At 47.4% G+C, this 22,268-nt stretch overlaps 1 protein-coding gene and 1 long non-coding RNA gene across 3 annotated transcripts in view; one reads left to right on the forward strand and one right to left on the reverse strand.

The window, feature by feature from the left end:
• Nucleotides 1–3,488: 3,488 nt before the first annotated feature.
• The window catches only part of AFAP1L1 (actin filament associated protein 1 like 1), a 57,341-nt gene continuing 38,561 nt past the window's right edge, over nucleotides 3,489–22,268 (reverse strand). For both annotated transcript variants that reach the window (XM_082726289.1, XM_082726288.1), the window contains exons 10-19: nucleotides 20,461–20,554; nucleotides 20,067–20,219; nucleotides 18,698–18,909; nucleotides 16,915–17,060; nucleotides 16,248–16,320; nucleotides 14,378–14,489; nucleotides 11,280–11,444; nucleotides 8,740–8,918; nucleotides 6,642–6,770; nucleotides 3,489–4,022 (exon numbers count right to left, since the gene is read on the reverse strand). In XM_082726289.1, the coding sequence (XP_082582415.1) occupies nucleotides 3,999–4,022; nucleotides 6,642–6,770; nucleotides 8,740–8,918; nucleotides 11,280–11,444; nucleotides 14,378–14,489; nucleotides 16,248–16,320; nucleotides 16,915–17,060; nucleotides 18,698–18,909; nucleotides 20,067–20,219; nucleotides 20,461–20,554 (1,287 nt within the window). In that variant the 3' untranslated portion in view covers nucleotides 3,489–3,998. The remainder of the gene's footprint in view (nucleotides 4,023–6,641; nucleotides 6,771–8,739; nucleotides 8,919–11,279; nucleotides 11,445–14,377; nucleotides 14,490–16,247; nucleotides 16,321–16,914; nucleotides 17,061–18,697; nucleotides 18,910–20,066; nucleotides 20,220–20,460; nucleotides 20,555–22,268) is intronic.
• Nucleotides 4,003–12,678, forward strand: LOC309862437. Its single transcript, XR_014310517.1, has 2 exons — nucleotides 4,003–4,172; nucleotides 12,452–12,678. It is a non-coding gene; the product is annotated as an uncharacterized lncRNA (long non-coding RNA).

Consider the following 22,268-nt stretch of genomic DNA (forward strand, 5'->3'; position numbering starts at 1 on the left):
TTCCTGTGTCGGGAGTTAGGCTCCGCGAAATCCGCGGTCACCAGAGGGGATCGCAGCTGTACCCTCAAGTAGGTTACGTGAAATCGTAAACAATAAGTGAATGCAGACGCGACTTACAGTCAAAATATGACCGGTGTTTAACTAGGGCCGCGGTGCCGCGGAAGCCTAGAATACGTTGTGGCCGAGTGTCGGCAGTTTTCCCAGAGGAGACAATTGACAGAGAGCTGAAGAATGAGTAGATGAAAGGAGGAGGAAAGTAGTTCAGGTAGAGGTAAACAGCATCTGCAAAATCCCAGTCAAGCGGGAGAGTGTATTTCGAGTAAGGTGCCGACCTATTGGAGGGAACGGGGGCCGGCAACACAACACAATGAGCGGAACGGGTCCCGCGAGGGGTTTGAAAAAACTTAAAGCCTGACTCCGCCATTACTTTTACCTGCTTTTTTGTTCCAGTTCCCTTGTTTTCTGACTTCGCTATTTTTTTAAAATGTGTGTTTTCTCACTATGTGAGCTCCATTAGGGCAGAGATTAGTCGGTTATTGCCAATGAACGATGGAACAGTTTCCTAATGCAGTACCCCAATTTTTTGCTCCATGAACGTGAGTCTTACTGATTGCAATGCGAACATGTTACAAAACCTTTACATGTTTAACGGGTCGCTTTGACTCCTGCAAAGAGGCAGAGAGACAGGCTGTCGTACTAGTCCACGCAAGGGGAGGACTGTACTCTGTCCTGGGGACCCCTTGAAGATCTTTGTAACACCCTACCTAAAGTAGCTACTATTTTAGGTGTGTCCTGCAATTTCTGTTTCCATATTTGTATTTTGTTTTGTTTTCTTTTTGTTCTCCCAACTAGAGTTTGAGCAAGAGGGTGTCTGTCTTGTTCAGTGGTTATTTCTGACATCTAGTACAGTAGGTAGGTATCCATAGTAGGTTCTCAAAGAATATTTGTTGAATGAATTAATGGTTGATGTCAGTGGAGATAGGATGAAGTGGATGAATTGTAGAGAGATTTAGTGTGGAAATCTGTCAGGAAGTGAGGATAGATTGACGATTGGGGTTGAGGGCACTTGGAATTGCCAGACTAGTTCCTGGATCCTCCCTAAGGTTAAGAAATGGGAAGTGTGTTCTCATCATTCTAAATCTTCACTGTAGCATGGCTTACTTACACTGTAGCTATTTGGGTCAGGTTTTCTCTCTACTTGTCTGTGAGTTCCCTGAGGACAGAGCTGGAGACTTTTGCATCTTTTAATTCTATCCAAGGCCCAGTCCAAATGTGTTGTAACCAACACCTGATGTTTTCTTTTGGCCTCGGGAGAAGAGCAACATGGGTTAAGGAGGGATTATGATCCACTTTTACATATATGAAAAGTGAGGCTCAGAGAGGTTGGTACATCTGCTCAGGGTCCCCCACTGAGGATTCAGGGACACCAGAAATCCCAATAGTCCCAACACTTGGCAGTGTTGGAAAGGATGGAGCTTCAAATCCCCCTAGACCCATGAGTCTATACCTTGAACACAAAACAAACAAGGCATTTTAACAGATGAGGACTGGCATCTATGCTTTAGCCATTTTTTTGCACTTCTCTTAGCTAAATAGCCTATACCAAATGTGCTGCATATGTACATCTTTCATTAGTCTTTTTATGAAGTGCTAGTGTTCTTCTGAATGCTGCAGTGCAAGACGGGTGGTGGGGTAAGATGTGGATGAAATGGAACTTTGGACTAAGAGGAAGGGCGGCTGGCTCCATCACTTACTAACTGTGGGTTGTGTGAGTTACATAACCACTTTGGGTCGTGCAAGTTACATAACCGCCCTGGGCTTCAGTTTCCCAAACTAAAAACTGGGTAATAGAGCCTGTGTCACAGAGTTTTAGGGAAAATGTCTGGGAAAGTGATTAGCAGTTAGCACCAGGACTGGCTATGCAATTTAAAGGGCAAAAGGGAAATGGGATGCCCCTTGTTCAAAAATTACTAAGAGAGTTAATAGCAGAGCCCTAAACCAAGGTCAGGGCCCCACTAATCTTTGTGACTGCACAGGTTGCGTGCCTGTGAACCTTGGCTAACACAGTACCTGATTCGTGGAGTGCTCACTGTACCCCCTCTCCAGGATTCCCAAGGTCTTTCAGTGGGGAAAAATGCTCAACTGCAGAATAACCGCACGAGGAAGAATACACACCGAGGACAGAGTTGGGGTGTTGGCTGTCATTCCAGGATCCACATTTAAAAAAAAGAACATTAACAATGTAGATTATGTGAGCTCCTTTTTCATTGAAGATAAGTGGAATCTGGATGAAAACTGTCAGTTATGGATTAGTTGCTTTTTAGCTTTTTGATGGCTGTGATTATCATATAAACATCATTTCTTCAGTGGAAAGAACACAGGGTTTTTAGTCAGATGTTTCTTATCTAACTAATAATAAGGGCCACTATTGACTGAGCATTTCCTCTTTCTCAGACAGTGCAAGATGCTTCCCCTGTGCTATCTCACTGAATTTCCCCAATAGTCTTGGGGGTGGGGGGAGGAAATGGAACTGTTAACCTGGGTTTTGTAGATAAAGAAAAGAATGAGAGGTCAGGTGACTTTCCCAGACTTAACCAGCTGGGCAGTGGCAGAGGTGAGGCTCAAATCCAACTCTGTCTGGATCCAGGCTCACAGGCCCTAAGTCTCTTCCTCTGCTACGGACCAGCTAGGTGATTTTGGTCAGGCTATTTTCCCTGCTCTGGTCCTCAGCTACCTTAAAGGGTGGTAAAGTTTGGATAAGGCAGAAGTATGTAAAGCCCTAGGTAGGGTAAAGTGTCCAAAGGTTATTGTGTGTGTGTGTGTGTGTGTGTGTGTTTCTCTCTCTGGAGCTAGCCTTTGAGCTCTTAACAGTTAACTGGTTTTATCTTTTTTTGGAAGGAGATATAAAGACCTAAAAAACTAAAAAGTGTCTACAGTGTTGAGAAAGCAGTGAGTGGCAGAGTAAGGAGACTGCCCAAGACTTGAGGTCCTGCTCCCCTATAAAAGTATCAAGTGTTAGTAAAAAGCACTCCCGGCAGAAATGAGCCACCATCCTTTGATTCTCCGTGATAGTTTTCCTTGACAGCAGGTACAGAAGTGCAGACTGGAGAGCCTTTAAGTGCAAACTCAGGATAAAGACATACAGAGCGTCACTTGGTTCTCTAGCCCTAGCTCCTGGAGCCCGAGTGTCAAATGAAATAGGTAAAGGACTTGATTGGCTACAAAAGACCCCACCCTACAATTCCTGCACCATACTGTGGACATTAGGAATCCATGTTCCTGTCACTATCACTGTGGGCTAAAAACAAGTCCCCGGCTGAGCCTCCCCTCGCCTGCTGCATAGCAGACGTCTAATTTGAAAGCACCTCAAATGCAGGGTTCTGGTAGCCGCACCCACCCAGCTCTAAAGCACAGAAGGAATGACTGCAGAATTAGTGTGTTGTCTGTAGCTTTTGTTCACGTTCAAGCAGGCAGGGAGATTCTATTGATTTTTCGGCCTCTTTATGTTGCCCAGAGGTTGTCAGTGATGCCCCACATGAATCCACTTGGCACAAGTGTGATCAGATGATCAAAGCTTGGCTCTTTGTACTGTACTACCTACTGATGCTTCAGCACTGTCTTCCTTTGCCCTATAGCCTGGGAGTGGGATGCTAGAATGGGATGGAATGGCTTATTCACGTGGGCTTTCATTTCTTCAGAAATGAGGGCGAAGACATTTAACAAAACCTTTACAGTGGTGCAGATTTCTGACTCCCTCCATCCCCGTTTTCCACCCTCTGGGAAGTTAAAAGGACGCCCTCCATGTCCTTCCTCCCTTCCATTTCTTCCCTCCCCGTTTCCCCTGTCATCATGCAAATCATGTAAAAGCTGGTCTTCTGGGTGCCCTGGAGAGGCTACTTCCAGTGGGGGCTACTTCCAGTGTCCTGGCATCTCCTTGTGAAAAAAGTGTTTCCAATACAATCTTGTATTTCCTTTGGAATGAAATCTTCCTCCTCCTTCTAGGTCTTCTTCATTTCCCATTCCTGAAGTCCAGAAAGATAAGACAAATCAGGTTGCTGAACATTCTAGTGTGACTTACAGGATAAAAACATTCCACTGCACCCAATTACATAAAGATCTCCACTGGCCAGAGAGCCACGGGTCCTAGTCTCACCCTCCTTCGGTAGCCATGGGTAAGTCCTTTCTGCACTCTGGGGAGTGGGGAGTTTTATGGGGGCTCAAATGTCACAAAGTTTGTCTTTCTCAGACAAGGAAACTGAAGCCAGTCTATGCTTGGCTCTAATGCTGGGGTGGGGTGACTGATGAAAGAAAAGACAAAGCAGTTTGGTAAGGAAGGGTGAACGCAGGCGGCCCACTGGGCTCTCTTGTTTCCCCTGGAGCCATGCAGGACTTCATCTGGGAGGGATACTGAAGTGGCTTTTTTACCCACAAGTGATGGGTAAAGTGGCTTTTTACCCACAAGTGATGCATAGGGTTTTCTGCCAGCTCTGGAGGTGATGGTGTAAACCAGGGTTACATTGGAGGGTTGGAAGAACATTCTTGCTGGGAGGTTTCCCCACTCCCAGCCTGCTGCTCTTCTCACAGTCTTCACCATCTAAACCGCAGTTGCTCAGGGAAACGACTTTGAGTCATCCTTGGTTCCTTTCTCCTTATCCTTTACATCCCCATCAGCAAATCCTTTGGCTCTACCTCCAAAGCCAGCCACTTCAAATCACCCTACTACGCCTTTTTCATCTCTCATCTGGATGACTCCTAACTGGTCTCCCCTGTCTCCATATCAGTTCTCAACATTGTTCCAGAATGGTTTTGTTTTGTTTTGTGTGCTTTTGTTTTTTTAAAGAGAGAGCACGGGTGAGGCAGGGGCAGAGGGAGGGAGAGAATCTTAAGTAGGCTTCATGTCCAGTGTGGAGTCCAATGCAGGGCTCGACCTCACAACCCTGAGATCATGACCCTTAGATCACGACCTGAGCCAAAATCAAGAGTCTGACACTTAATCAAATGAGCCACCCAGGCACCCCCAAAATATCTTTCATTTTTTATTTATTTTATGTTTTATTATTTAAATATTTATTTTTTTATTAAAAATTTTTTTTAAAAAGATTTTGTCAGAGAGAGAGCACAAGCAGTGGGAGCAGCAGGCAGAAGGAGAAATAAGGCTCCCCGCTGAGCAAGGAGCCCATTGCAGGACATGATGCCAGGACTCTGGGATCATGACCTGAGCCAAAGGCAGACGCTTAACCAACTGAGCCACCCAGGTGTTCCCAAAATGGTCTTTTAAAAATGTAATTCATATCCACAAATTTTTTGCTCAAAACTTGCCAATGACTTTCCATTATGTTAGAACAAAATTTACAGTTCTTCCGATGTCCTACAAGGATCAGAGAGAAACAAATTGGCCCACAGGCCCATCTGGCCCCCTGTGTGTTTTCAACTAAGAACGTGTTCATCAAAAACTAATGGTTTTTACATTTCTAAATGTTTGAAAACAAATCAAAAGAATAATAATTTTTGGGGAGCCTGGGTGGCTTAGTCAGTTAAATGTCTGCCTTTGGCTCAGGTCATGATCCCAACCAAGGTCCCGGCATCGAGTCCTGCATCGGCCTCCTTGCTCAGCAGGGAGCCTGCTTCTCCCTCTGCCCGCAGTTGCCCCTGCTTTGACAAATAAATAAATAAAATCTTAAAAAAAAATTTGTTTCTTGACATGTGAAAATTTTATGAAATTCAAATCTCAGTGTCCATAAATAAAGTTTTATTGGGACACAGTCATTCCATCATTTGTTTACAAGTTGTCTACTTTCCTGCTGCAGTGGCAGAGCTGAGTCATTCTGAAAGAAGCTCTGTGGTCCACAAGCTCACAAATATTTACCTTTACAGTTTGCTGATGTCTAGTCTAGGTGATCTAGCCTCTGGCTGTTTACTTCTCTACTCTCATGTCCTTATGCTCGGGTGTTAGTTTTTCAAGTCTACAATTTCTTTTCTCCTTCCTTCCTTCCTTTCTTTCTTCCTTCCTTCTTTCCTTTCAAGATTTTATTTATTCATTTGAGAGAGATAGAGAGAGAGAGCATGAGCAGGGGGGAGGAGCAAGGGGAGAGAGAGAAACAGGTTTCCCGGCTGAGCATGGAGCTTGAAAGAACCCTGGGATCATGACCTGAGCTGAAGGCAGATCCTTCAGCTGAGCCGTCTGAGCCACCCAGGTGCCCCTCATGTCCACAATTTCTTATTCCCAATTCTGCAATCCAGAAAACCCTAAAACCAAATTTTTGAATCAAGCATTTCGGCACAAACACAATTGGTGCAAAACCTGACCTGAGCTGATGTGAGGCTGTTTATAATCTACTCCACATGGTGTGAATATTCATGTGACTTCTTGTAGAATACTTAACATGTTTGCTTTTACAGTGCTTCCTGAGAACTTGCTGGTGTTTTTCATCATACACAGTATATGTACCATATTATCTTTCTAAAATCCTCAAAGTTCTGGAACACAGCTGGCCCTGAGAGGACTAGACTGTGGGCCAGTATCACGGAGCGAGCCTGGGACCTAGAACCGGAAGAGGTGGGGCCAAGAACCTCTCGGTGGAGTTCTGTAGGAAGGGGGCTGCCAGATCTCTGAATTTTGATTTGCTGAGCTATTGCAATACCTTGGCTTTCTGTAGCACCCTTCCTTGGTTGGAGGTTACGATGGATGGGCTTCTCTTCCTCAGCTCAGAAACACAGTTGACAGGGAGAGGTTGCTCTGGGGCGTTGTTCTGGGCTTTATTTGCAGTTTCCTGTTGATGAGGAAAAATAGTTACATAGGTGAGGCCTAATGCTGGCTTCCCACACCTGGCTTGCCCTCCAAAGAATGCAAATAGAAGATGCTGTTAGGCCAGCACCAAACAGGGTGAGGGGAGGAAGGCCCCTTGAGGGCCTTGAAATGAAAGTAATGACCTCTAAATTACGGAGCCCTCATTATGCACCAGGCTTTTGCATGAATTAGCTCATTTAGACTTCCCAAGTCTACGAAGTAGGTACCTTTATTAGTCACCCTGTTTTACAGATAAGCCAAATGGGAAGGTCAAGTCACTGCTCAAGGTCACATAGTTGGTGACCATATTCCTTCTCTTCTACAGTGCCCTCACCCCTTAACTTTTCCAGATAGTTGCGCAGTACATTACTGGATGTAGTTCTTTAAGTGTGGCACATTAACGGCTAAGTCTGCAGGGAATTTAGAGAAGACATCTTCTCTCCAAAGGCCTTCAGAAAGGTTCACGAGTCTTGGGAAGAGCTATCTGGAATGTGAATTTCAGGGCACATTGGTGGGAAGAAGCAGCTGGGATGAGTGAAACCACTTCTAGCTCCTCCTCCAGCCCTCTGTGGGTTTGCCTTTGTTTTCTTAGGCTCTTCATCTGTAAGGTTGGAAAGCCCCAAGGAGAGGAAGCATACGGGCAGAAAAACAGCCTGGCTTGGGGGACATGGGGTGTGGTCTGATCAGGCGGTGGCAACTCAAAACTTATCCGACAAGCTATTTCATCTGTCTGAATCTCCCTGTTCTTTTCTGAAAGCAGGCATTGAGTTTTATTCATTCAGCAAACATTTGTTGCACTCCTATTTTGCGGATTCTGTAGAAGGGCTAAGGTTATAATGATAAAACAGGAATAGTCCATTTTTAATAAAACTATACAACCCAGTGCGGGAGATAGACATTAGACCAGGAAGGACACAAAAATACACACACACACACACACACACACACACACACACACACACGTATACAGAAATTGTGGCTAAGTGCTATGAGAAAGAATAACACATTGGACTCTTCGCAATTTAGATCAGTTGTTCCCAAATAGGGGCGATTTTGCCTTTCCAGGGGACATCTGGCAATTTCTGGAGGCATTTCTGGTTGTCAGGTGGGTATGGAACTACTGGCATCTAGCAGGCAGAAGCTTGCAACGCTGATAAACATCCTACATGTACCTGGAAGTCCCCTATAAAAAGAATTATCGGCCCCAAATATCAGTAGTACTGAGGTTTAGACATTCAGATGGAGATGGAGGTCAGCCAAGTTCTCCCTGAGGAGCTCTCATTCGGGGCGAGAGGATCTACCTTGCAGGGGTGCTTGGAGCCCTGGTGATCATGGCTGTGCAAAGCCCAGAGGACCACCTGGTACACTGAGGACCCTAAGACAGGGCACAAGCACCATGGCTAAGGTCTTCCAGCATTGCGAATCCTGCCTCCCACTTACTTAACTGAGTGACCTGGCGTAAGTCCCTCAGCACCTCTGACCTCCGTTTCCTTGTCCGTCCAGTGGCGCCAACACATCTAGTGTCCTACCTCCTGGGACTACCGTGAAGGTCGGGTAAGATAACAGGAGTTAAAGGCTGTACTGACCTACAGTACAGTTATTGACCTACAACACAGTTATTGTTCAACACACACTTGTTATTCAACATACCGTAGTTACACTTACCAGTAACACAAAGGCTACTTCTAGGACCACATTCAGGATAAAAAGTCAAATGGCAGGGCTTTGGGGGAGACAACAAAGGCCAGAGCTTGCTCTGACGGTCCCCTCCCTAGCAGTGCCAGCTGCTCTTTGGCAGGCTGTCTTCTGGCATGTTCCCGCTCCTCTTTGGGCATCTACTTGCTCATCTGTAAACGACCATCAATTCTACCCACAAAGAGTAACCATGAAGATCTATAGCACATGAGGGGATTTAGAAGCAGCTACCCTGGCCCAGATGGGCGTGGACTCACCCCACTCTTGTTCTTGCTGCTCACGGAGAGCCCCAGCGTCGGGCCCCCTGCCAGGGACTGCTGTAGTCGCTCCTTCACAGCCACAAGCCGCAGCTCCAGGTCGATCCGGCGCTCCTCCTTTGCCCGACACTGAGCTTCCAGGGCAGCCACGGCCTCCTCCAGAGCCTTTAACTTCGTTCCTGTGTCCAGAGACATGGCAGAGAAACAGCTGAGCCTGGCCTGAAGCCTCAGGGAATTCGGCAGGACCTCAGGTTCTAGTCCGTCCCTCTCAGGGGGCTTTTCTAAGCCCTCAGTCCCAATTCAGAGAAGGACTTGGGGCCTGGGATTCCAGCTCCAGGCTGGGTTGTGTCATTTTTACCTGCCCTGTATCTGTTTTCCCACCTTCTGGATCCAGAACCCTGATTTTCCCCTGGGAAACCACCTTTCTCCTCCAATTCCCTTTAGTTTGGATGGAGCTGACCTCACTTTAAGTTCAAGGCGTTGGTACATGACTTAGACCTGGCCCATAATCCTGTCTCCATTTTCTGGTCACAGTGGTTGGTTTTAGAGATTAAAGTTGGTCCAATCAGAGTGAATCCTGAGGCTTCTGTGGGGTCCATTGGGAAGAGAAGTTTTCTCTGCAGGGGTGGTTGAAAGGATTAGGTGAGGGCTAGAGCTGTGCAGCCATTATGCCACCACGAGGGGCAGAGAATGAAGCCAACACAGAGGATGGCAGAAGACAGAATTCTACTTCCTGGTGACATCGTTCCAATTCCTGGAACTTGCTATACCTGATTGCTCAGTTTTCCTATTAAATTTTTTTTTCTTTTCTTTTTTTTAAAGTAAGGTCTAAACCCAATAAGGGCTTGAACTCATGACCCTATGTTCTACTAACTGAGCAAGCCAGGCACCCCTATGTTTTTCTTCTCATTTCTTTTTTTTTTTGGAATTGCTTTTTTCCTTTTTTAAAAAATTTATTTATTTTAGAGAGAGAGGGAGCAGGGGGAGGGGGTAAAGGGAGAGGGAGAGAAGCAGATGCCCTGCTGCACGTGAAGCCCAATGCTAGGCAGAGCTCTGGGCTCAATCTCTTAGCCCTGAAATCAGGACCTGAGCTGAAATTAAGAGTCTAACCCTCAACTGGCTGAGCCATCCCGGTGCCCTCCTTTTCATTTCTAAGCCAATTTGACTTTGGTTTCTCTTACTTGTAACTGAGTTATAATACAGGGTTTTACATCGACCATGGGCTCCTACTGGGATTTTGTTGCTTTTCAATCTAAATGAACAAACCTATATTAGTATCTTTTCATGCACAAGAGGTGTGTTGGGTCTTACCAGGTTTAAAAGTTAGTTTCTTTCTCTCTTTCATTCATTGATTTATTCATTCATTCCTCTATCCAGTAAATACTTATTGGGTGCTAAGCCCTTGCTTTGTACTGGGTGCTGTTCTGGATCCTTGGGATAGATCAGTGAACAAAACAGGCCAAGATCCTTTATCTTATAGAGCTCATATTTGTGTGTGTGTGTGTGTGAGAGAGAGAGAGAGAGAGAGAGAGAGAGAGAGAAACAATAAATAAAAATGATAAACATAATAACTAATCAAATGTTACAAAGTGATGTGCTATATAAAAAAGTTGAGCAGGAAAAGGAAGATAGCCTGTTCCAAACCCTGTTTTGACTCTTAGAAAGTTCTGTATATTGAGACCAAACTGCCTTCTTATGCTTCCCTCCCACAGATTCTGGTTCTTGGCTACACAGAAGAAGCCTTATCTTTTAATCTAGAAGTTCTCTGTTAGGTTCATGGATTCCTAGGCACTCTGTGGGTGAGCTCTGAGGGCACACGAGCCCTGGCTGCTGAAACTGTCCACAACATTGTGAATTGTGGGGTTTTTTTTTCCCCTTGGGAAAAGGATCCATAGGTTCCATTAGATTCTCACAGGGCTGTGTTACCTTGGATGTATTTTATAAAGGACAAGGCCTCTGTTCCTTCAAGCATGTGGGCAAACCTCAAGCTGAAAGTGTGCCAAACTCCAGCTATAGAGAGAACTCAGAGGAAAGAGCAGAAGGTGGGGTGAGAGGAACTCGGAGCAGGCTGGGCCTGCAGAGGTCATGGCCATGGATATTGGAAGAGGATGTCTCTGTTCATCATTCCCAGCACCAGGACCAGTGTCTCACATGGTTGTGTGCTCAGCACTTCTGTGAATGAGTGACTTAATGGGAGGTTCAAAATGATGTCTCTTATTTCCTTGATTCTAAGGCACACTCTGTTTTCCACATTTTAACATTTCTAAAATCAGATTGAATTTTACTACATTAAGTGTACACGTTTTTGTGATGCCTTTTCTTCCCCTTACCCAAGAGCAGTTACTAGAGTGACAGCACTTTAATTACTCAGGAAGGATGATGACAATGAAGTTGAGGAAGAGGAGGAGGAGGAGGAAGATGGGGTGGAGAAGCACACTGTCCTGGAGAAGCAGCTGACCTCTGCCATGGGAAGTGTCAGGGCTGAGCCCGTGCTCCCCTCCCCCCCAACTTGAGTGCCCAGGACACGCCCATGTAGGTACCTGGATTATTCCGGATGGCTTCCTTCAGCTCCCTCTTCTCCTGCCTCAGTGCCATCAGCTCTGTCCGGATTGTCTCCTTCTCTTTTTCCAGCTTCTCTTTTTCTACCAGGTACCTCCGGGCATCTTCCTCAGCTCGGTTCTTGCCGTACTTGTATTGATTGGCACCTGCAGAGATAAAAGGCAGATGAAGGCCCCCCACTTCTGATCTCTTGTAAAAGTACTTGCACGGCCTTAGCGTCTTTCTCAGCCTCAACTTCTCCATCTATAAAATGGGAACACTCAGATCTATATCCTTACTGTATAAATTCTCCAAGGAAACAGGAGCAAAAGGGAGGCAGCAGAGCATGGGGACTAGGAACAAGGGCTTTGGAATGAGGCCGACCAAGGTTTGTATCCTCTCTTACCTTTTGCTGGTTGGGTGACATCGGAACAGTGATTAGTGGTGTTTCTGTGCCTCACCCCAGGCCTTGGTTTCCTCGTTTGTAAAAGCGGACACTGATCAAATTTACCTCTTTAGCATTGTGGTAAGTTTTTGTTTTGTTTTTAAACATTTTATCCATTTACTTGAGAGAGAGAGCACAGAGGGAGAGCAAGAAGGAGAAGCAGGCTCCCCGCTCAGCAGAGAGCTAACACACAGCTGGATCCCAGGATATATAACTCAGGGCCGCAGAGAATCAAGACCTTGGGCTAAACTCAGGCATTGCCCATTTTATTCTTGGAAAATGGGTGGAGGGAGAGAGGAGCCCAGGAATCCATTCCAGGCTCCACATTATGGTGGACGATTATAGATAATTATGGCAAAAATTTATCAAGCTTGTACTATATGCTGGGCCATTTACATGCCTATATGCCATTATATGCACTTAGTCTTCATAAAACTATGCTATGGTTAGCTCTGTTTTGTTGCTGGGGAAACTGAGGCACAGAGAGGTTGGATCTCAACGCTAATGATGGCAGAGCCCAGTTTGAGCCCATGTGTGTCTACTCTGGGCTCCGTGCCATGCATTACTGCTGTGTGGGGGGGGTTGTGCCATAGTCCAGTGTTACAGGGACATTTTTATTTATTTATGTTTTTGTTTCAGACAGTCATTCACAGTCATTTTAAGCTGGTGGGGTGTGGAATTAGGAATGATTCCCTTGGTTTACTGATAATTGGGGTCTTGTCTCTCTAGCTCTTGTAGGGACTGCAATGGCCACCTGGTGACACATGCAAAGATCAAGTCCTGCGTCAACTACCCTGCAGTTCGAGCCTGATCACAGACAAAGCATGGAGGGCACAGAAGGGGACCCATAGTTCCCCCAACCTCCCAGGTACCCAGTGGCATCCCAGGGGAATTTTCTCCCAGATGTTTGGATTTTATAGCCTGGTAAGCTAAAAATAAATGCATAAAACAGCAAAGTGTTGTCAGTGTTATGTTGTATCAGATAAGGACTTTAAAACCCCCAACCACCATCTGTCATTTCCAATATTTTATATCTCTTTTTTATATCACTCAGTATAACATTTCATTTGAGGAAAGAATACATGTTTTGTGCTCTTTGTTGTTGTTTGAATGTTTTATGATTTCTTTAATCTTACGTGGTTATTTCAGTTTACTTTTCCATTTTATTTTATTTTTTTATTTTTATTTTTATTTTTCGGAGAGAGAGTGAGCATGAGCATAAGTGGGGGGTGTGGGCAGAGAGGGAGAGAGAATCATAAGTAGACTCCAGGCTCAGTGCGGAGCCCTACGTGGGGCTTGATCTCGGATCCTGAGAACACAACCTGAACCAAAATCAAGAGTCAGACATTTAACGGACTGAGCCACCCAGGCAACCCTACTTTTCCATTTGAAAATGGGCATTCCATAAAGGCCTGTACTTCCAGTGCCAAAGAGAGCATAGTGTAAGGAATGTGACACAACCACAAAGAAGGGACTTTTCCAAAGTTAGTTAGTAATTTAATGATCAAGTGGGGGAATAGAATGCAGGTCTTCTGACCCCCAGAAAAGATAATCTACATTACTAAAGTGGAGATCTAATAAAGAAAAGTATTTTAAAAATGAATCTTCAAAAAGCAAGGAATAGAACTTGTTCAGGGGCAGGGGGAAGCACTATAAAGCAGTAACTGAAAAGGTTCTTGGAATATGTTGTCCTACAGGAAGCTGGCTGGCTTGTGAATCACACAGGAGCAGAGATTAGTGCTGGAAGTCAAACAGAACTGACCAGAGTCTGGCATACTTAGCCTTTATTGTGCAGTGTGGCAGTCGGGCAAAATTCACGCAGCTCATCTATGGGGTGCTAGGGAGAGTGTGGGCTGGGACACGGAGGTGAGCCGTGCCTTTCAGGGCAGCTGCCCTGAGGGAATTGGGAGGGGTTCCTTTCTCCATATACTCCCCCAGATCAGAATTTGTAAATATTTTTAGACTTCGGAACAGACAGAACTTGAGGATGAATTTTATATGTGTATGTGTGTATTCATATATATGCAACATTGCAGCATAAAAACACATTTGGCCTTACTTAGTGTTAAAATTTTTGAAAATTAGTTGCTGATATTAAGAAGTCAGTAGATTTCCTAGGAAGGCAAGGTTTTTGTTCTTTTTTTTTTTTTTTAATATTTTTTATTTATTTGACAAGACAGAGATCATAAGTAGGCAGAGAGACAGGGAAGCAGGCCTGTGTCAGGCCAAGCAGAGAGCCCAATGTAGGACTTGATCCCAGGACCCTAAGATCATGATCTGAGCCAAAGGCAGTGGCTTAAACCAATGAGCCACCCAGGCACCCAGGTTTCTGTTCTTGAATGATCTTTGAAGCTGGGCTGCCCCACTGCGTGGAAGCCTCTGGCTGGAGCTGAGTAGCAGCGAGCCCTCTAGATGGAGCTTGCGAGCTCCAGATTCCTGCAGTCTTTTTCCCCCGCCCCATCCCCTCTTGCCCGCCCTCTGGAGGCCACTGCCCTCTATCACGTGGCTTGTGCTGTCATTTTTCTTATAGTAGAGTGTTTTCTTAATCTCACTTCGCTCATTAATTCACATGTCCGCTGCCTGGGGGAATCTGATTGGAGATCCCTGACCCCGTGGATGGTTTCATTCCCTTCCTCGCTCCCACCCAAAACTCACTGGAGGCATGGCGCTTGACTTTGACCTGTGGATCCACTCGATGGGACTTCTCGCTGCAGGAGGAGGCATGGCGTTTCACCTGGGTGCCCGCGGGACGCTTGGGCTCCTCGTCCTGGGGGAGATGGAGAAAGGAGGTGAAGAGCAGGTAGGCTCAGAGCCCCCAAAATACCCAGGCAGGGGTATTCTGCTCTGAGTGGAGGGGCTGAGCCCTGCAGGACCTCTGAGATCGTGGCCTTACATTTTTAGACTGGGGCCACACTCAGCAGTTTCTAGATTTCTTCTACTAGTATGTATCACGCGATTGGGTCGAGGGCCGCAGAAGGCACCCCTAAACTGGAATATCTGGTGAGAGGAAAATCTGGAAGACTCAGGGGGCTCTGGGTGAGCATATTTGATTCATCATAGACACTTCTGTCTTCACGTCATTTGGAAGTATCCTTCACATTTTCTGAAATCACTAAATGTAGAGTTCCCAATTAAGATCAGAAGGCCAATGGTGGACGTTATATAACCTAATAAACTGGCTCTGCATTTTTAAAAAGATTTTATTTACTTAAGAGAGAGAGAGAGAGGAGAGTGTGTGAACAGGGCGAGGGCCAAAGGGTGAGGGAAAAGCAGACTCTGCTGAGTGAGGAGCCAGACCTGGGGCTTGATCCCAGGACCCTGAGATCAGGACCTGAGCTAAAGGCAGATGCTTAACTGACTGAGCCATGCAGGCACCACTAAATGAGTTATACATTTGTGCATGTAGAATATTATGGGCACTCAGAATCTGGTCAGAGCTCAGGGAATCTTGAGTGGAATATAATGTAACATAATAATGATATTGATAACAGTAGTACTTTACTCAGTGTGAGACCTTCTGATGTCTATGTGCTGCTAAAGTCTTTCTATACAGTATTTCATTTGGTTCTCACAGTCATCCAACCAGGTAGGTTTTATAGTATTCATCTGAAGCCAGGAAATGAGGATTAGTGAGGTGAAGGCCAAGGTCACCCAGATTCAGCCCCAAATCCAAAGTTCATGCCATCAGGTACTAAGCTGTCTGGCTACTAATCTATGCAGCTGAGAAAGATCTCAGGCTGCATCCGCTGGTTCATCTGAATCTGAAGAAAGACCATATAAGCAGAAGAAGGATGGCTGGAGAACTTTGTAGAAAAGGGAGCCTTAGAGGTGAGAGCTAGGGGTCATCCAGCTGTGTCCAAGGCAGGGGGAATGGCGTGTAGAAATGTCTACTTTCCTTGACAGCTTAATTCCCTCTTTCTCCCCCAGCTGTGAGGCCTGACCCACCCACCAGTGTTTGATCAGAAGGTGGCTATCTTGCTCGCCCATGGGAGGAAAAGACATGGGACACGCTGCCAGAAGCAGTCTGTTCATGTGATGGCTACCAAGGCCTTACTGGCATCTCCTTGATTTAGTGAGCAAATGGGGAGACTGTCCTGGGAGCTGAAGGCCAGACTGTGGATGCCACCAAGTGAAGGTCTTTGGGAGTGGCCACCCAGTTAGTGGCCACCCACCCCCCTCCGCCCGCCCAGGCACCCCTGAGTCAGCAGCATCAGTTCACAGAGCAGTGAGCCGGTGGAGAGCCCAACACCTTGCTTGGACCAGCATAGTGCTTTGTGGTCATCAAATCCTATCTTCTTCCTAAGCTGGGGCTCTTTGCTGTACCACTCTGCCTCCTCTGTCAGAGGATTCCGTACTGAGCCATGATCTATGATAAGAAGGGTCCTCCCTCCCCTTCCAGCAGATGGTTCAATGAGAATTATCTCTGAGTACAGGAAAAAAGAAGTAGTGGCAGAGAGAGAGAAAGAAAGAGAAAGAGCTAATCAGTGGCCTTTGCCACGTTCCCAGCCCTCCCAAGGGAGCGCACCTGTATCTTTTCATAAGGGACATCATCGTACACACGGGGCTCAGGCCACTGATCCTGGCAGGATCTTGCATATCTAGAAAATACGAGGTGTCATGATGATGGCAGTGATGACGACACTTTGTGGCTTACAGAGCTGTCTGTCTACCCTCCTTTGATTCTGTGATGAGCCAGGCAGCTTGGGGCCATTGCTATGCTCAGGGCCTCAGAGGCAGGAGGTGCATGATTCTTGCAGCAACCAAGAGGTGAGTGACTCATCACCTCCATTCCGTAAGTGAGAACTCAGAATTCAAGCTGGCAAGCAGCTGCCCCAAGCTGTTGGTCGTGAGAGTCATGACTTGAACCCGGCTCTTACAGGCCATGTACCAGCCCAGATGGCCAAGGGTGTGAGACCCTGAGGTTCCCAGGCACGAGAGCCGAGCCCTGTCATGACCACAGCCTGGCTTCTCTGCTCTTTTGCTCACTGTCTGCCCAGCACCCACCCCCCCTCCTACCCGGGGCTCCCTCCGTTAGCCAGCTCATGCCTGCCTGCTGGAGGAGGAAGGCACCCCCCTCTGACTTCCCAAGGAAGAAGAGCCCTCCTCAGCTCCTCCTCCCTTCCCTCCCAGCGCCCAGGGCTCTGAGAGGCTGCGGGGGGGGGGGGGGGTGGCTGCGGGGTGCTGGCCCTCACAGGAAGGAGTTGCGCCCAGCACTGACGATGCTGGTTAAGGTCTCCACATCCACGTAGTCATAGTGCAGCGCCTCGGGAGTGACTTTGGAGCCCATCTCCACCAGCAACAGCCCAAGCCATCGGCCCATGTCCTCGGAGCAGTTTGCCTGCGGGAGAGAAGCACCGGCTGATGTTAGGACCTCAGGCTACCTGCTCACTTCAGCCAAACCCGTATTTGTACAGTACCTGCTGTGTAGCCAATACTTAGGGCTCCAACACACATCCAGAAATCCAAGTGGCTTCTACCCCTTCTTTATTCAGGTTTTGGCTCTAATGCCTCCTCCTCAGAGACGCCCTCCCTGACCACCTCTCTAAGACACACACCCTCACTCACAATCCTTAGAGCCTTCATGACCATTTAGATGTGAAAACAGCATTTGGGTGTTTCCTGAATTTTTAAAAAAATATTTATTTTTTTTTACTAGAGGAAACTATTTCTCACATAATCCAATAGAAATTTCTCCCTTATAACTGCCAATTATTTGCAGTTATTTGCAGTACTAGTATACAGGAAAACAGCCAAGAAGTTGCTGGTTAACTGAACCCATAGTTCTAGGTAGTTCTCATTTAAAGAGCATTCTTATAAAATCAACTAGGCACACAAATGCTAGACTTGTATGAGGGAAGCATGCTTCTTCCAGAAAGCTCTGTGTTTAATATAAGAGAAATAAGAGACCTTTATCAACCTATCAAAAGTAAAAGTGAGTGACAGAGGCAATATTTCTCCATATTTAAGAACTGGGTGAGGCAGTGGGTACTGGACAAAGCAAACAAGATCAAGAGGCCAGATTTTCATTCTAGGATCAGAACAAGAGGCTGCTGACACCCTTGGATCCTTGGACCCTTGGACAAAGCACCTGGCTGCCCTGGCCTCAGTTTCCCTGTTTGTAATGTGAGGGGGTAGTTCTTTAATTTTCCTTCCAGGATTTATATTTTAAATCCTAAAAAGCTAAATGAGGGCCATGTGGAGGAGAGGCTCCATGCATGGGTGCAGGACCTCAGAGAGGAGGGTGAGGGCTGCTGGGTAGGAACGGCCATGAATGGGTGGATTGAAATCACGTTTTCATTCGGCCATTTGTTCCACAAATAGTAACTGAGCCCTTAGTATGGGCTGGGCATCATGCTGACTTCTGGTAAAACCGAAAGTATGTAGAACAGGCATGGTTACTGCCTTCCCAGAGCTCAAAGATTTCAACTCAGTATGGAGAACACCTTTCTAAAAATGTAGCTGCTTGACAGGTGGGGAAGGCTGCCTTGAAGGGCAGGGGTTTATCTGAAGCGGCTGGCCACTGGTGGAAAGGTTTTTGGGGGGTTCCGATTCAGATCCAGGTTAGATCAGACTAGATGCCTTTTAGGCTTGGTATTTTAAGACAAGGGAGAGTAAACAAACTTTGGTTCTAGGGTTGCCAGATCTAACTAATAAAAATGCAGAATGCTCTGTTAAATTCAACTTTCAGATAAACAATGCATACTTTTTCAGTATAGGTATATCCCAAATATCGCATGGGATATACTTGCATTAAAACCATTGTCGTTTATATGAAATTCAAATTTAAGTGGGTGTCCTGTTTTTTTTTTTTAAACTGGTAGTCATTCTTGGTCACTTGGCAGCCCGTGGGCTTACTTTCCCTTTTCCTCAGGCCCTGTAATGTCCATTAGCAGGGTCCCCAAGACAAAAGCCCACACTCAGGCCAAAGCTCCTCAGCCAACACTACCAGGAACCCCCTGGATTCTCTCCTCTCACCTCCAAGATGGCAACCTCCTGCCGGTTGCGCAGAATCCTGAAGGCAAATGGATGTCTGGGCCCAAAGCCTGGGGCCACCTCACAGCCGCGGAGAGCAATGGCATTCACGTGGGTCCTTAGGTCTGTGTGATCCTTGTGGAAGTACAAAGTGTTGCATTTCAGGCGGCACCAGCGTTCCTTCCAGCCCTGGTTCACCAACACGTTCAGGTAGCCTGGGAGGGGGAGACCATCGGGGTGACCTCCTGACAGCCCGGCCCTGGGGAAACCCAAGGTGGGGACTATGAAACTGCAGGAGTCTACACCTTAGGGACAAGGGCCTGGCCAACCCTCATTCTCCAGCTGGAAAGAGGCCTTCTGGGTCCTGGGTCAGCTCACTCTGTCTGGGCCTGCGGCCTCTGGCACCCTCTTCTCCCTGAGTTTCATTTCCTTATCTAAAATGGGGACGACCAGCACACTCCTATATTGCTACACAGTCTATTACCACACCCAGCTTGGTGAAAAGGGCAGGAGACTACTGTAGAGGTCAGCGAAAGAAGACACTATCCCTTTTGCCTTTCCTCCTCCCCAAATACTGAACCTGATTAGTGAGGCAGAAAATAATGGGTGATGCTGACACCTGGTGGCAGCAGGCGGGAACAAAAGCATCTCGCCAAGAGAAAGAATTCTAAAATGAGCAAGGCTGATGACCAATGGGTTTAGAATTCACTCTCAACATTTTTAGACTTAAATAATTTTTTCCTACGACATGCCCTGATTCACTGGTTACAAAATAATTCTTTATAGCCATGTGGTTTTATAATATTTTTTCTGGTTTAAGGGAACATTACTACATACCCAAAATACAGAATTTTCTATTGGAGTCCATCCAGTATGCAGAACACTGCATTAACGAGAACAGAATAATGTATCGTCCCTTCTAAGCCATATTAAACTTCCATTGAAGGCATTTATAGCCATGTTTAACTCACACTGATTGCCTCTGTTGGTACTTAAATATTTTTATCCGAGAAATTTCCCTATGAGACTGGGTTGTAACTTACACACCTGGCATGTTATGTGCTGAGAGGAGATAAGAGGCTCTCCTCTCATCACAGTGGAAGAAACTGGGGCCCGCAGATGGGCAGTGACTGGAGCTGAGGTCACAGGGAACGCAGAGAGGAGTCAGGTGACTTCTCCTTTTCCTGAGTGTTAGGGCCTCACCGGAGACAAGTGATGGAAAGGCATGGATTGTTGATGGAGTGGGGGTTGGGTGGGATTCTCTCTTCTGCCCTGGGAGCAAGGTGGAAGAGGCCTAGAGGGTTTTCTTGCTTAGCCCAGGGGCCCACAGCACCAGGGTGTGACTCTCCTCCTGCCGGTGCCCAGGACCCACCGCAGCATGGGACCTCCTCCTCGGAGCAGGGCATCTGTGGGTCGTCAGCCAGCGGCTTCTTCTTGGAGAAGCTGATGATGCGGGTGATCTTGCGGCCGGCAGCCCTGCTCACGGAGCCCTTCAGCTCTGCCAGACTGCTCTTCTTCGCTTTGCCTGTTGCCATGGAGATGGGTGAGGGGAAGGGAGGGAGCCCCACGTCCCAGACCCACCTACCCCAGCCTTCCCCATGGCCCTTTCAGCCTGCACCTGGGGCCTGACAGGTGCTGCAGGTCTGAAGAGGCTAGGTGACCTTCCCCAGATCTCCAGAGCCCTTGGGACCTGCTCTGCACCGTGTCCCCTGGCAAGGCCCTCCCAGCTCTGACATTCTCCAGCCTGAGCCCCCAGAGGCTCCTACCTTGGTCGCAGGCCTCCCTGCGGCCCAGAGTAGAACAGTTGTCACCCATGCCCAGGCTGTCCGAGTCTGAAGTTTGCTTCTCTTGGGACAGTCTCTGGGGAGGAACACAGACAGCCTCTTGTCAGAGGGCACACTCAGAAGTCGCCCTTTGTTGGTTCAATCCCCCCAACCTCTGCACACAATGATCACCTAACAAATGTTTGTCAGCACCTCTCCAGGGTCTGACTCTACTCCAGGTCTGGGGAGGACACGCTGACTTAGGGCAGCTGTGCCTTCAAATCTCTTACTGTCCGTTTGGGGAGCTAGGCACCTTGTTGTAACATGCTGTAATAAGTTCCTAGGATTTCCCATATTCAGTAGGTGACAGGGTCTGGGGAGATATTTAGGTGGGATCCTAATGTCATGCTTAAGTTGGGTTTAGGTGACCTCCGTAGGGACAGACTGTCAGCAAAAGAACCACATTAAAGAGTGTCATCCTTGGCAAGGTGAGACGTGGTTAAGGGAGGAGCTAAGACGACAAGATGTAGAAAAAAGGGATGAGTTGGCGTGTTCAGAATAGTTATGGCCAGACCTGGTGACCGGGAAGTGTGAGTGGTGACAACGGAGGGGTCGTCATATCCCTGACTCGGTAAAGAGGGCAGTGAAGACGCGGACATGCGTCATGATAGCAACTCCACGGCAGCCAAAGCAGCTTTACTTGTCCACCACCTCTGGACCCATCGCTCATCTGTCTGTTTGTTCATTCGCTCATTCAGACAAGGTCAGTTAAGTGCCTACCAGGTACTGTGGAGGTGGTAGGGCAGGGTCAGATGGACCTTGGAGAAGACTCTGTCCCTGGTACCACCTGTTAGTCGCGGGAATGCAGGAACATCCTTTCCTCTCGTTGAAGCTTGGTCTTCTCACTTGAATCACACCCTTTCCCAGGGAGCCAACAGATGGTCTCCTCTCCCACACCTGCGGGCTGTGCTGCCACCTCGCTTTAAAAGCTAAACGGTGCCAGTCAGACTTGGGACAGGCTTAAAATGCCACCAACCCACTTGAACAGTAGAAGAACGGAGCTCTGAGGGCTCTCCACCATTCCTGCCAAGGACTTCCTGGACCAGGCTCAAGGATGCTTTGCTCTAAGCATAACATTTGGGGGCCTGGAGAGATAGGAGAGGCCTTGGGCTCCCCTCAATTTCCAAAGGCTGGAAACATGGCCACTGTCCGAATTGGGATAGATCTGTTAGTATAAATGATCTCCCCTGTAAATTGTGAGACAACGTATGGTTCTATCCGTCCTGCAGCGGTATAGGAATGGCAAGCTTTTCGTCAAGCCAGAGCACAGATACGAAACACACTCTGAACCCACTGGAATGGGCTTCGCATACAGGAGTCCATGGAGACCCACTGCTCCCAATCCCACTCACTTCCAAAATCCCACCCTCAACCTTTGAGCAACCCTCCCCAGGACTCTGAGTGTAGGAAGTGTCCTCTGCACGGGCTCGCCTCCCCGTCCTCCACACACACCTGGGCCTCACCACGGCATGGCCTGCAGGTGTGTGCAGGTGCACACAGGTAGACACTGTCCACATGCACACACGTGCACACTGTCCAGGTTGCGTTCCTTCAGTCCCTACAAATGGCAAGGGCCAAGTGAAGGTAGGGTTGATCTTCCCCAGCCTCTGCCTGGCAGGAGAGTCCTCTACCCGTCCTCTCCCAGTGACTCTCTGTTGACCCCACGCCTTTGCTTCTGCTGCTGCCTTGCAGCCCCTGCCCCTTGGCCCACCTCTGCCCCCATGCAGTCTCACCTGTTCTTCAAAGCTTAA

The sequence above is a fragment of the Mustela nivalis genome, assembly GCF_964662115.1.
Source record: "Mustela nivalis genome assembly, chromosome: 3".
NCBI lineage: Eukaryota > Metazoa > Chordata > Mammalia > Carnivora > Mustelidae > Mustela > Mustela nivalis.